The 14,300-nt window shown below is 49.2% G+C and overlaps 1 protein-coding gene across 1 annotated transcript in view; it reads right to left on the reverse strand.

Moving 5' to 3' along the window:
• The window catches only part of HIBCH (3-hydroxyisobutyryl-CoA hydrolase), a 73,086-nt gene that overhangs the window by 17,032 nt on the left and 41,754 nt on the right, over window positions 1-14,300 (reverse strand). The window contains exons 7-9 of the mRNA XM_077319475.1: window positions 8,171-8,249; window positions 7,150-7,295; window positions 5,643-5,729 (exon numbers count right to left, since the gene is read on the reverse strand). Coding sequence (XP_077175590.1) covers window positions 5,643-5,729; window positions 7,150-7,295; window positions 8,171-8,249 — 312 coding nt within the window. The remainder of the gene's footprint in view (window positions 1-5,642; window positions 5,730-7,149; window positions 7,296-8,170; window positions 8,250-14,300) is intronic.

The following is a 14,300-nucleotide window of genomic DNA, read 5'->3' on the forward strand; positions in this document are numbered from 1 at the left end:
CTTCCCAGCCAGCTGAGAAGGCAGCGTCATGTGAAGTGTTTGAACTGTAGCTTGTGACAACCCTCCCCAATGCCCCCCGGACCTTCTGGCACCACAAGGGCCCGGGTGAACTGACGAGGATGCGGCTCCCTGACAATCCCGTCGGGGTAGATCAGAGACAAACGCCTGGCGCTTGCTTGCCGCCCCCTCCCTGCCCTCGGCTCGTTAACGGCCAGCGTCCGCATGACGGGACTCTTTCGCTCTCTGCTCTGCTGAAAATGGATTACCCGCGCGGTTTCTGAATGAAGCCCATTAATATTTCTGTTGCCTGCTTATCTCAGATCCTCAGGCAAGAGAGCCATGCTGAAGCAGGAGGAAGAAGAGGCACGTGCCTCGGACAGGACTAATGCCTGCAGGCACTCAACGTTTCAAACTGAACAGTTATTTCTTTATTTATTGTCTGCGGTGTGTCGAGATCCGAGGCTTGTCCGATGTTGGGAGGCGGTTTGTCATTGGCTGCCTCCATGTCGTGACCCCTAGAGTTCCTTGGAGGAACTACCAATCAATTCCTTGGAGGTCTTCCAACCAAATACCAGACAGGGTCAGCCCTGCTTAGGTTCCAAGAGCTGACGGAATCTGGCTTGCCTGGGGTATCCAGGTGAGGACAGCTGGACGCTAGTTATTTAGCTCTTATTCCTCAAAGATAGTTTCAAGAGGGCAGCCATGTTGGCCTGTAGTAGGAGTGCTAGATTTGAGTACAGCGGCACCTTAGAAAGACCAACAAGATTGGTGTGTGTGAGAGAGAGCTTTTGAGAGTCTGAGCTTCCTTGGTCAGAACAGCTAGATCTGAGGCTGGTAGCATTTCAGAGGCCAACAAGATGAACCTTCAAGCATATTGGATAAAGGGGGCTTTGCCTCTCAAAAGCTCATACCCCTGAAAATCTTACTGGTCTCAACGGTGCCGCTGGACTCGAATCTAGTTCTCTTTCCTTGTCGCCCTTGCTTTTCTGCCAAAAGAAACAGCCTGTGGAAGTGAAAAGCATGCCTATTTAAAGTGAAAGGGACGGAAGAGAGCGTCCGACAAATTTTAATTGATCATAAGTGAATCTAGCAGTTCCATAAACGGGAAACAGAATCTCTTGTGGGAATACTCCGCAGAAGGGGGAAAGAAGCAAATGATCTTTTGCAACAGTCTGGGTTTGTTTGTTTGCCTTGAAAGTATTCTGCAAGGCATATCGGGACAGCTGAAAACAACTGCCTACGTTGACAAGGAAAATCCCCTTGAATCTTTAAACCCAAAGATACTGATTGAGATGCGGAAGGCCCAGCTTGCTTGAAAGCTCAAGCGCCTGCAACAAAATAGATTGTGCCAATAAATCATTCGGTTCTCTCACAGATCCATGATGAAGAATTATTTCAATACCATCCATTTTGGCTCTTTGGGATGACATGAGATTATGGTCTGTTTTCGTTGGAATGCCGATTTGGGGTTGGATCCACTGCAACACATTCTGTAAACAGCCCATACGTCCATCAAGATGGTGGGATATTTTGGGTTTTTTGAAAAATGGGATGAAGAAGAGTTGGTTCTTATATGCCACTTTTCTCTACCAGAAGGAGTCTCAAAGCGGCTTACATTCACCTTCCCTTTCCTCTCCCCACAACAGACACACTGTGAGGGAGGGGAGGCTGAGAGAGCCCTGATATTACTGTTCGGTCTCTCACATTTGAAACTAACAAGCTTGCTGACAAACCCCCCTCAAATATTTCGATAGGGTCGGATTCGGGGTTGTCGTTTGCTGCAGAATCAGGGGGCATGAAGAGGAAATGGGGAATCAGACTCTCAGTCCACGAAGGTCAGTCTTGTCTACTCAGCTGGCAGCCGCTCTCCAAGGTCTCAGGCTGAGGTCTTTCCCTTTACCTACTACCTTGTTCTTTATTAGCTGGAGATACCCGGGATCGAACCGGGGACCTTCTGCGTGGTGAGCAGTTGGTCCGTGGCTTCTCCGGAGCTGCAAGCTGAGTTCTGCTTACAACCCTCTTGGCTTTGCCTCCTTCCTCCAGATCCCGCTGCTGCTTGGCGTGACAGCAGGAGAGTTTTTTAAAAGACGGTGACGTCTGCGCCCTGCCGTCACTTCCAGGGGAAGCCCAGAAGTTACATTGTGGTGCACAGGATATTGTCCCCCCCCCCGTTTCTCCTGGCAACCCTAAGGCAGGGGTAGTCAACCTGTGGTCCTCCAGATGTTCATGGACTACAATTCCCATGAGCCCCTGCCAGCAAACGCTAGCAGGGGCTCATAGGAATTGTAGTCCATGAACATCTGGAGGACCACAGGTTGACTACCCCTGCCCTAAGGCCTCCAAGCCCAGCCCTCTGGATCCATAGAATCGTCGGATGCCCACATGTTTGGCGCGCCAGCAAAATTTGTCACTGAGCAAAATCGACGCTGAGGAACATAGGCTACTCAGCTGCTCTCTGTTTCCTCTCTTTCCCTGTCCTACCTTGGGGGTCTTGAGGAGACACACCAGACTTATTCCTCCACCACCCTGTCTATATCACCACCAACAACCTTGCAAATTGGTTCCTGAACAGATAACTTCCCCTCCACTAAATTACTGGATGTACGGCGTTTTTATAACTGCAGGACTCTCTCGACTGCTCCAAACAAGTTGACCTGGGAGCCCAGCCAGGACTAGCTTTGTTAAAACTCAACACAATAACAGGACAGGTGTGCTGAAGTGCATGATGGAGGCATGGTTCAGAAAGAGGATAATTAAAACCCTGTGTCATCGCCCTGAAGGGTAACTTGACCCGTATAACATTTCTTCCAGCTTTTGGATCTGAACTAAAGAGGTTGGAGTTGCCATTTTTTGGCAATGGTACAAAATCTACAGCTTTGAGCTTACCTGTCTCTGCAGCAAAAGACAGGCAGAAACACAGTAGGTACATTATTGTTAATGTTATTGTCAATGTTACTGTAGGCTCGAGGCGAGTTATTGTATAAAACCCCAATAAAACCCTACAATAACTGACAGGCACACTATCCAACTGGAGCACTTAGCCCATGTTAGTATTGGATATTGTCATGTTACATGAAAGAGTATCTGGGAGAGAAAGGTTAAGCTAGTTCTCTCATTCACATATGTTTAGCAGTTGGCCCCACCCTCTAATCGATTAGATGTTAAGCCTCTTTGGCCCTTGCTTGGCTTTTTTTTTTAATTTGCCTTCTCTCTCTTTCTCTCTCTCTGGAGCTGTAGCAAATAAACCTCTTCAAAGTTAATCTTTTCACAATAAGTTCAATGTCCTTACATGGATATGCCACATAAGATAAACTTCTCATTTTGGAAGTAAAAAATTCTTTCTCTTATTACCAGTGGAGTCAGATCATCTTTGTCATTCATTTGAACAGCCTTTCCCCTTAACTGGGAAATGTGCAGGATCAGGGATACTGTGAACCATTTTTGCAGTAGGAGATATACCTTCTTTGAGCCTCACTTTGGATTTCCTTTGGATGCTGCAAGTCGACTCTAGTGTTTCTGCATTTGAGTTTTCCTCCCCTTAATTCTCAGGCTGAAATTTGTGACGTGCTTTCCGCACTGAGTAAGATAGAGGCCGCCTCCCATCATGCTTTGCTCTCTTTCCCTTTTCAGAAAATGTGATTTTTGCAAGGGTGCCTGCTTTTGTTGAGCCCCTTAACCCCACCATTCTGCACCCTGATTGCATCCCCCTTCCCCCCCCCCAAGTGTCCTGAATTAATTATTTTTTAAAACCCTGGGCTATAATGTTATAAAGCTGTGCAAGACTGCTTTTTAAAAAAAACTTAAACACAGGGTTGAAATGCAATCACACTTCGTTTTTTAAAAGGCCCGAGGTTACCCAGCTGGCTGCATGTGGGGGAGGAGTGGGGAATCAAACCCAGCTTGCCAGATTAGAAGTCTGCAATCCTAACCACTACACCAAGCTGGTATTCGGTTAGACCAACGGTCCGCAACCTTTTTCTTGTTGCGGCCCTCTGCCAAGGGGTGGGGGGAGAGGGTGACCGGGGGGGGGGGGAGCGTCGTGAATGTGCGGCAGCCCCATGCAAACGCCATTCATGCGCGTTTGCGCTCCTGGCAGGGGCACAAACGCGCACATGCGGCAGCTCTGTGCATGCGCGAATGCGTGAAACTGCCTCGCGTGCGTGTTTGCGCCCCCAGTGGGTGCAAACGCGCATGCGCAGCAGCTCCATGCATGCCCGTTTGCCCCTGCCAGCGTGTCGACGTCCCTGCTTCCCTCTCCCTGCCCCCCCACAGCGAGAAGCTCGCAGGGCTGCAAGCTAATCGGCTGCTTGGGCAGCTGATTTGCTCGCGGCGTTGTGAGCTTCTCGCTGCAGGGGGGGCAGGGAGAGGGAGCCACGGCCTGCTGCCGAGGCTCTCGCGGTCCAGCTGCGGGCCGCAGACCGGGGGTTGATGACCCCCAGGTTAGACAACAGGACTCTCTCTCCTTTCTTCTTTAGAAAGCTGATTCCCCTCTGAATAAAACTATTCTTTAAGTACCCAGTGCTCTGACCCCTCCTTTCATATTTAAACTGCCAACAGCTAGTTCCATATCCAAGGGACTTCTTTTTCCTTTTTCCCCAACCAGTTCTAGGTCATTTTTCAGAACTCAAAGCATTCCTGAAGAGCTAGAAGAAATAAAACTTTTTATTTACAAAGACTCAGCTTGCTGTAGAAAGGTTTTCTGCTACAATAGGCCTTTCCGCATTTTCTTAGCTTGTAAGTTCCTGTTTCTTTGAAGGTGGTGGGTGTTCCTGTCTCGCCTTTGTTTTGCCCCAAAATATTACACTGGTTTATGTCTGGCTGGGCTGCTCTGGTCCCAATGCCACCTCCCGCTCAGCAGGGACCTGGGTGGCAAGGTCCTGGCCCCAATCTGTTGGAATGAGCTCCCGGGAGACCTGTGGGCCCTGCAGGAGCTGTCGGCGTTCCACAGGGTCTGCAAAACCGAGCTCTTCCACCAGGTCTATGGTTAGGGCTGGGGACAGTGAGGAAGATTGATGGGCTCGCCGGGTGCTAAACAGCAATTATTGTGATCTTGACCTCTTTCCTCCTCTCCAGAGGTAAGGATGCGGGGGGGGGGGGGGAGTTGGAGGTATTCTGCCATGTATGTGATACTGTGGTTTTGTGGTCCATTTTAATGGGGTTTTAATTGGATGTTGTAATTGGATGTTGAAAGCTCTGCCCATGAGGCTGGGAGTTCGATCCCAGCAGCCGGCTCAGGGTTGCCTCAGCCTTCCACCCTTCTGAGATCGGTAAAATGAGTACCTAGCTTGCTGGGGGGGGGGGGTAAACAGTAATGCCTGGGGAAGGCACTGGAAAACCACCCCATATTGAGTCTGCCATGAAAACGCTAGAGGGCGTCACCCCAAGGGTCAGACATGACTCGGTGCTTGCACAGGGGATACCTTTACCTTTAACCCGCCACGAGCCGGTCTTGAGAGTAGCAGGAAATATAACAACAACAACATGCTTGACTTAAACAGCTGTAACATCATATCAGCCACTGGAGGAAGAAAACATGTGTGGAACAGAACACACCACGTCCCCGAAGAAATAGGAACATAGATGCTAGGAAAAGCAGAATGCAGAAACCCCCAAGCCAGGACCACAGCTGGCTCCCAACGTACCTTCATATGGTAGGAATCCAGGAGATCAGTCACATTTTCCTTAGAAGGTGCTTTCAGCTCTGTTAAGTCTTTCTCTAGGGCTGCCACCTGCAGGTAAGCATCAAAGAGCTGTAAAAACCAGTCCCCCAAATTACCGCATAGGAAAATTCGACACTGTCCATTGTTTTCCTCTGAAAAGAACTCTAACAAGATGGCCTGAGGCCACAATCCAGTATACAGGTACCTGGTATGGTGTAGTGCGGGGGTAGTCAAACTGCAGCCCTCCAGATGTCCATGGACTACAATTCCCATGAGCCCCTGCCAGATGTCCATGGGCTACAGTTCCCATGAGCCCCTGCCAGCGTTCGCTGGCAGGGGCTCCTGGGAACTGTAGTCCATGGACATCTGGAGGGCCGCAGTTTGACTACCCCTGGTGCAGTGGATAGAGTTTGGGACTAGGATCGGGGAGACTCAGGTCTGAATGTCCACTGTGCTCTGGAAGCTCTCTGGGAGACCTTGGGACAGTAGGACTCTCAGCCTGTCCTACCGCACAGGGTTGTTGTGAGAATAAAATGGAGATGAGGAAAACAATGTATACTGCTTTGGGTTTTCACTGGGGAGACAGGCAGGGTATAAATGAATTAAGAAAATAAACAAATGCTTAAGCCAAAGACATCAAGGTGCTTAAGCATGCCTAAGAGAGCGACAAACTGATCTGGGGCCTGGGAACCAAGGCCCCTGAGGAAAGGCTGAGTGATGTTCAGCCTGGAGAAGAGGAGCCTGAGAGGGGACATGATGGGTCTCTTTAAGTACTTGAAGGGTTGTCACTTGCAGGAGGGCAGGGAAAGGTTACTGTTGGCAGCAGAGGAGAAGACCTGCAGAAATGGGTTTAAACTATGTGTAGAGCGATATTGTCTGGATATAAGGGGAAAAAATTCAAAGTCAGTTTAGCAGTGGAATGAGCTGCCAAAGGAGGTGGTGAGCTCCCCCTCACTCACAGTCTTCAAGCAACAGCAGGACAGATCTTTATCCTGGCTGCTTTAGGTTGATCCTGCACTGAGCAGGGAGTTGGACTAGATTGCCTATATAGCCCCTTCCAACTCTATGATTTTAACCGTTGGGTACTGGTCTGGATATTTACCAGGATAACTGGGGAGGGGCTGTGGCTCAGTAGCAGAGCCTCTGCTTGGCATGCGGAAAGTCCCAGGTTCAATCCCTGGCATATCCAGTCAAAAGAACCAGGCAGGAGGTGATGGGAAAGATCTTTATCGGCTTGAAATCCTGGAGAACCACAGCCAGCCTGAGTGAACAAGACTGACCTGGAAGGACCACGGTCTCGTTCCGCTTAAAGTATATTCATGTGCCCAACTGGGAGGAATTTACAGAAGGGGAGCGTCCTTCTTTCCCATACGGTACTCAGAAAGGGTTAAGCAAGCAGCTAGAAACTATCTCTGTCACACAGACCCCCCTCCACATTGGGGTCTGCCTTCTATTCGAGGCCCTGCACAGCCCGCTCAGGAAAATTTACCTTTTCTGCTTCGATAAAATGAGTGGCGATTCCTGCTCGGTGGACATCTCTCCCTCTCAACCTGAACCCCGTCAGGGCCAGAAAACAGCCAATCTTCCCCGACAGCCGGGGCAAGAAGTAACCTCCTCCTACGTCGGGGAAAAGGCCTACAAATTTAAGGAGAAAACCAAGTTAAGAACATTAGGAATCAATACTTCCTGCCCGCTCAGCTTGTCAAGGTCCCAGCTCTGTGCCTGCCAGCAGTGACATTCATTCATTCATTCATTCATTCATTCATTCATTCATTCATTCACTGACTCACTGATTCAGTCACTCACTGACTTAGTCACTCATTCATTCATTCATTCACTGACTCCCTGACTCACTCATTCATTCATTCATTCACTGACTCACTCACTGACTCACTCATTCATTCATTCATTCACTGACTCACTCACTCATTCATTCATTCATTCATTCATAGCCCGCCACTCTCAAAATTGGCTCGTGGCTGGTTACATAGAGAAAAAAATCCATACAATAAAATTCAATAAAACCCCCATTAAAACCCAATCTCATAACACAAAAACTTAACAGAAAGTGCTCCCCATCCCACACCGGCAGCGCTGATGGACCTGGCAGCCCTGCTCAGGACAAAGAGAGTCATGGAGACATACGCAAGCAGGTCATGCACAGACATTCAAGCAGACGTGTGGCGCATTAGTTCTACAAAAGGGACTTTCTAGACTCTTCTTTGGCATAAACAACTTTATCGATGTCGCCAGATATCTTGTTTGGCCAGGGACTTATTGTCCCAGGAATTCTAACTGTGTCCTTTCCTTTATATATGTTTGCTGCACACAAGGACCGCCCCCCCCCACACACACACATACACACACACACACATACACCTTGCTGTGCTAATATTTGTGGCTCCAATATATGATTAATTTTTCAGCTCTTTTTGCCAGCCTTGCTAGCTTGCCCTTCCCCAATGCCTTCTCTCCTTCCAAATATTTGAAATCACACGGTCCGCCTTTACCTATAGCTGTCTCAGGCATCGCAAAAACGGTCTTCTCTGTGGCCACTCGGAAATGCCCGTGGACGGACAAACCGACACCCTGCCAAAAAACAAAACAAAGGAAAGGAAGAAACGATGATAAATACGCTGATAGTACATGCACATATTTTTTAAAAGGAAAACAAACAGACTGCTTATTAGACAGCTTTTTAAAAACACAGCCTCCATATGTTCAGATTATGCTGAGATATGCAAAATCTGTTATTGAATGGAATACAAGGAATGTCCTACACGGGGCATCAGATGAGATGTGTAGTTAGCATAGTTCCATCAGGAACTTCCTGATATTTTCAAATAATCTCCTGATTGGCTCAACTGGAGACTTCCTGCTCCTTTGAGTATACTTCCTCCCTGCTTGCCTCCACAACAGAATGAATACAGACAACTGACCCATTAGAGGCCTCTCTCTCTGGGACCTACTACCTCTCTCCTCTCCTCTCTTTCTATACACATTTGTTTCTCTTCTAATAAAACAATGTTATTCTTTTAATCACTTCTTTGCACACTGAAATTTGGCCTGCATAAAGAAGCCACACCTACAGACCGATGAGATCAGCACTCGCAACCTGAACTATGTTGCCAATGTCCATTTGGGCCTGGAGATTTCCCAAAAATACAGCTGACCTGCATGCGACAGAGCTGAGTTCCCTGGAGGAAAAGGCTACTTTGGGGGGGGGGGGGAGTGGGAGTGCTCTGTAGCATTATACTCTACTGAGCTCCCTCCCCTCCTCAGTTCCTACCTACTCCAGGCTCCACAAATAAGACCTCCAGGAATTCTCCAGTCTGGAGCTGGCAACCATATATCAGCATCTGCACGTTGTTCCAGCTGCCCATGTCAATGAGCTTGTTAAAAACCAACAGTTTAGAATAGATCGAAGGAAGTCCTTCTTGACCCAAAAAGGGTGAACATGTGGAATTCGCTGCCACAGAAAGTGGTGGAAGCTACAAGCACACACAGTGTCAGAAGGGGACTAGAGAAACATCTGGAGCATCTGGAGCAGAGGTCCATCAGTGGCTATTGGTTACAAGGTACAGGTGGAAGACTCCATCTTGGACAGTGATCCTCTGCATTGTTGGAACTTGGGGGGCAACACTGGGAGGGCTCCTGGAGTTCTGGCCCTGCTAGCGGACCTCCTGATAGGCTCTGGGTTTTGGCCACTCTGTGACAAGAGAGTGTTGGGTTGGTTGGGTCACTGGCCTGATCCAACATGACATCTCTTATGTTCTTCTATCTGGAGCAGTGATGCTCTGTATTCTTGATGTTTGATGGGGCAACAGTGGGAGGGCCCCTGGAGTTCTGACCTCTTAATGGCCCGTGGGTCTTGGCCACTCTGTGATGCAGAGGGTTGGACCGGACGGGTCACTGGCCTGATCCAACATGGCTTCTCTTGTGTTCTTCTGTAGTGTGATGTCTGAATGCAAGAATTCCAATGCTCCAATAAAATATTAGTCATGAGGCAGAGCGTTTGCCCCTCCCGTCTTCCTCCACCCTTTGTGACTAACAAACTGCGTTCAAAGGAAGAATTCCCTCCAATCAGCAGACTGCACTGATTCCCCCCAACCTCTGTCACCAGCCTAAAAGCTCACTGCGGGATATCTATTATCTTTTTCCATTTCTGATCAAACTGCCTGAGAGAAGATGAAGTTTTGCCCATCAGTCTGCTTGCCTCGGGGGAATTTCAACTGATCTCTCCCAAGCTGGGAAAGTTTGCAAGAATTTCCTACAAATGCACATGAAGACACATGTTTGGCTTCCTGAAGAACAGTGAGATGTCTTTATCAATTGCTTCCCCCTCCCCAGCAGGTCTCCAAGCCAGAATACTCACACACCCCCCCGATATATTATAGAGCAGATCAGGCACTGTATCTTACCTGACAATAATGGAAGTTCATCATCATGGCATTATATCTATCAGAATCAGAGTCCTCCAACGTTTTGAGAACTGGTTTGGGGTTATTTGTAGTTTGCTTTTTACTATCTCAAGACGGCTGACAATCACCTTTACTTTCTCTCCCCACAACAAACACCCTGTGAGGTAGGTGAGGCTGAGAGAGTCCTGAGAGAACTGGGACACGCCCAAAGTCCCTCAGCATGCCCCTCAGTGTACCAAAGTAGCTGACAATGGCCTTCCCTTTCTCTCCCCTCAAAACAGACACCCTGTGAGGCAGGTGGGACTGAGAGAGTCCTGAGAGAACTGGGACTGGCCCAAGATCACCCAGCAAGCCTCCTGTGTATCAAAGCAGCTTATAATCACCTTCCCTTCCTCTCCCCACAACAAGCATCTTGTGAGGCAGGTGGGACTGAGAGAGTCCTGAGAGAACTGCGACTGGCCCAAGGCCCCCAGCAGGCCTCCTGTGTCCCAAAGCAGTTGACAATCACCCTCCTTTCCTCTCCCCTCTGTGAGGTTTCTGCAGATTGCTCAATTCCCGACTCTTTGACTTGGTGCAAAAGATTGAGTTTATTAAAAGCAAGTCAGTAAACCTGTGAGGTAGGTGAGGCTGAGAGAGCTCCGAGAGAGCTGAGACTGACCCAAGGTCAGCTGGCTGCACGTGGAGGAGGAGTGGGGGATGAAACCTAGCTCTCCAGATTTGAGGCTGCTGCTCTTTAAACACTACACCAAGCCGGTGTAGTCTAAAGGGCACCATTTGAATTTGGAGCCTAAATTAGAATGTGGAGCCTAAAGAATTCCATTAGAATGCTGAGGCAGGATGACAGACATCATCACAAAATGTCTGCCACAGGATGCAGAGCAAGCAGAAAAGCCCTTTTATTTGTCCGAAGGTAGCTATTTGCTGGTCCTAGAGCCTCTTGTGGCACAAGGTGGTAAGGCAGCCGACATGATGTCTGAAGCTCTGACCATGAGGTTGGGAGTTCGATCCCAGCAGCCGGCTCAAGGTTGACTCAGCCTTCCATCCTTCTGAGGTTGATAAAATAAGTATCCAGCTTGCTGGGGGGTAAACGGTAATGACTGGGGAAGGCACTGACAAACCACCCCGTATTGAGTCTGTCATGAAAATGCTAGAGGGCATCACCCCAAGGGTCAGACATGACCCGGTGCTTGCACAGGGGATACCTTTACCTTTACCGTAGCCTCACCTACTTTCCCGAAACCCATGGCAGACACATGTGGAAATGCCTATAGGGACAATGTTGTAGAATCCTAAACTATCTCTCCTTTCATTCCATACCTCTAAAGAACTTGGGGGGGGGGGGATAAATGGAAAGGTGATTTGACCTCTTCTTCTGACTTCTCCTCTGACCCAACTGTCCCTTTGCCTGAGGACAGAATTGAGTGCCAGCCGCTGAGCCAGCGTTAATCTCTTCCCCACTTCTGATATTTTGTGCACTGCTTCCCTTTTTATGTAAGAAGTATGACCTGGGCTGTCACTACCCCTCTCCATCCATTTCTGACAGGTCGTTTGCAGAGTTGCTGTCAAGAAACTGTCTCAAGGATGGAAATCTGGAAATGGCGTAACATCCCGTCCCCCTACCCCCCCTGGGCACTGGACTGTCTCTCCCCTGCAGGGCTGCCAGGCCGTGGCTTTCAAAATAGAAGAAAAGACTTAATTAATTCACTCAGGCTGTTCCCGAGCAAAGCTTCTCGGCAGGGAAGCCAGATCATTTCAGGATACGGCTTCCCTTCTTCCGAGGCTGTTCGCGAAAGGCAGCCTTTGAGCGCTTGCAAAACCGGAGGCCTTTCCAATGTGCATGTTGTGCGACCCGAAAGAGAAATGAACTGCTGACAAATGGGGGCATTTCTGAACAGTCAACCGTCATTCTGTATTTTCTAACCCCTCTGGAACAAGATGAAGAGGTGAACCGCAAGACTAATCCATGTGGTGACAATTCTGAAGCAGAAGACGCAGGAGAAGAGTCGGGGATTTTGTACTGCTCTTTTTACTATCTGAAGGAGTCTGAGAGCGGCTGACGATCGCCTACCCTGTGAGATAAGTGAGGCTGAGAGAGCTCTGCCCTAAAGTCACCCGGCTGGTTGCATTTGGAGGAGCGAAAGGGAATTACACCCGGTTCTCCAGATTAGAGGCTCCTGTGCTTAACCACTACACTACGCTGTCACATCAGCTGCTTGGCACATGCTCCCGCCCCCCCCACACACACACACACGTTCTCAGATGCTGCCTGAAATAGTGGGGAGAAGGGGCCTTTTAAATGCCCCCGTTTCTAAGGGAGCCGTCAAGATCAGCTGTTTGGCACACCCTCCCAACCCTTCCCACAATCGGAGATCTAGTTTGCACTGGGGAAGGGAGGCACGGGGAGCTCCGCGCCAGCCCAAACCAAAGTTTAAAGAACTGGTTGCTTTCCGATCTTTTTAGATACGTCCGAATCGATTTGATTGAATTTGAGCCAGGGAAGTGTAATTTGCACCCTTTCGGATTAGGCCGAATCCAAAACGGTCCGAATTTTTTTCCTGTGCAAATGTCTAGTACAGGGGTAGTCAAACTGCGGCTCTCCAGATGTCCATGGACTACAATTCCCATGAGCCCCTGCCAGCAAATGCAAATGCTGGCAGGGGCTCATGGGAATTGTAGTCCATGGACATCTGGAGGGCCGCAGTTTGACTACCCCTGATCTAGTATCTAGCTCATACAAGAAGCAGAAGTGGTTTCCTCTTTTTTGGGTAGTCCAAGTGCTAACCCCCCTATTAAGCTTCCAAAACTGGCCAAGATCGGGCTACACCATGCTGACTCCTCTTCCCAATGTATTATTGCTGTAATAGTCACGTATCTTATGGACTCCCAGGCTGGTTTTAATGCCTGATAAAGGATCTCTGTTTGAGTCACTGATTCACGCTCCTTGTTCAACCACAGGCTCACATGAGCTTTCCAGACATAAGGACATGTTGCATTTCTGTGGAATTCGGGCTCGATAAAAGATGCCAAGAAATACGTTTCACACAGGCTGACCATACTGTGTCAGATGACAACAGCAACCACCAAGATTTAAAAAGGAAAGTTATACAAGTCATTCCATTCATATTGCAATGTATTGCCAGGAACCGGTCTCATTTGCGAGCATTTTTGCCAAATGTCAGGGGTAACACCCAGGACATGGCGGTTACCAGGCCAAGAAATGACAGATGTCTGGGATTTACACTTGCACAAAAATGAGAAACAATGATCTCACACTCTCGGGCTGGGTGCTTCGGCGCGCCTCGGCTGCTTTGCTGCGCCTCGGCTGCTTTGCTGCGCCTCGGCTGCTTTGCTGCGCCTCGGCTGCTTTGCTGCGCCTCGGCTGCTTCGGCGACTGCGGAAGCCCGAGGCGGGTAGCAGCACAGTGCGGAGGGGAGAGGTGGCGCCAGTGCGCCAGCCAGCACCCACATGCTCTGCACCCACATGCTCTCCCCTCCGTGCTGCGGCGCACGCTGCCTCAGGCTTCTGCGATCCGAGGTGCCCCGAAGCACCCAAGCCTAAGCAATGCCTTGGTGAGCGAATGCCCATCTGAGAAGGAGACAAGAGGGTAGAGAATAGGGGCAGAAGAACACATGTTACGTGTTCAAATAGGGGCGTCTCCAGTTAAGAGAATCTCAGTGAATGGCCTGGGAGTTTGAAGCCTCAGCAGTGCCAACACTATAAGAGACTCATTTAAAAAGCAGGCTAGAGGTACTAAACACAAGAATCAGAACCTTTCCTCGGCGCCCGCAAGACCCTTGAGAGACATTTTAAGAGACAGGAGCAGATTAGATAAACCACAGACCGATACATTTCGAGATGACAGCTCAAACAACCGGTACCAGCAATTACACCTCAAGCGTCGAGGACAATTACGCGGGACGTGGATTCCTCCTTTCCCCATCTCCTTGATCTTCCTGCTGGGTTAGAACGGAAGGCTGCAGGGAGCCCTGTTAGTGGATAAAGAAAGGGGGACTGGAGGCAGGAGGGAATGCTGCAATGAGAACATGAGATGCATCCATTTATTTCTGTTATCCAGTTTGGTGTAGTGGTTAGGAGTGCGGACTTCTAATCTGGCGAGCCGGGTTCAATTCCCTGCTCCTCCACATGCAAACAGCTGGGTGACCTTGGGCTCACCAAAGCCCTGATAGAGCTGTTCTGACCAAGCAGTGATATCAGGGCT

The sequence above is a fragment of the Paroedura picta genome, chromosome 2 (assembly GCF_049243985.1).
Source record: "Paroedura picta isolate Pp20150507F chromosome 2, Ppicta_v3.0, whole genome shotgun sequence".
NCBI lineage: Eukaryota > Metazoa > Chordata > Lepidosauria > Squamata > Gekkonidae > Paroedura > Paroedura picta.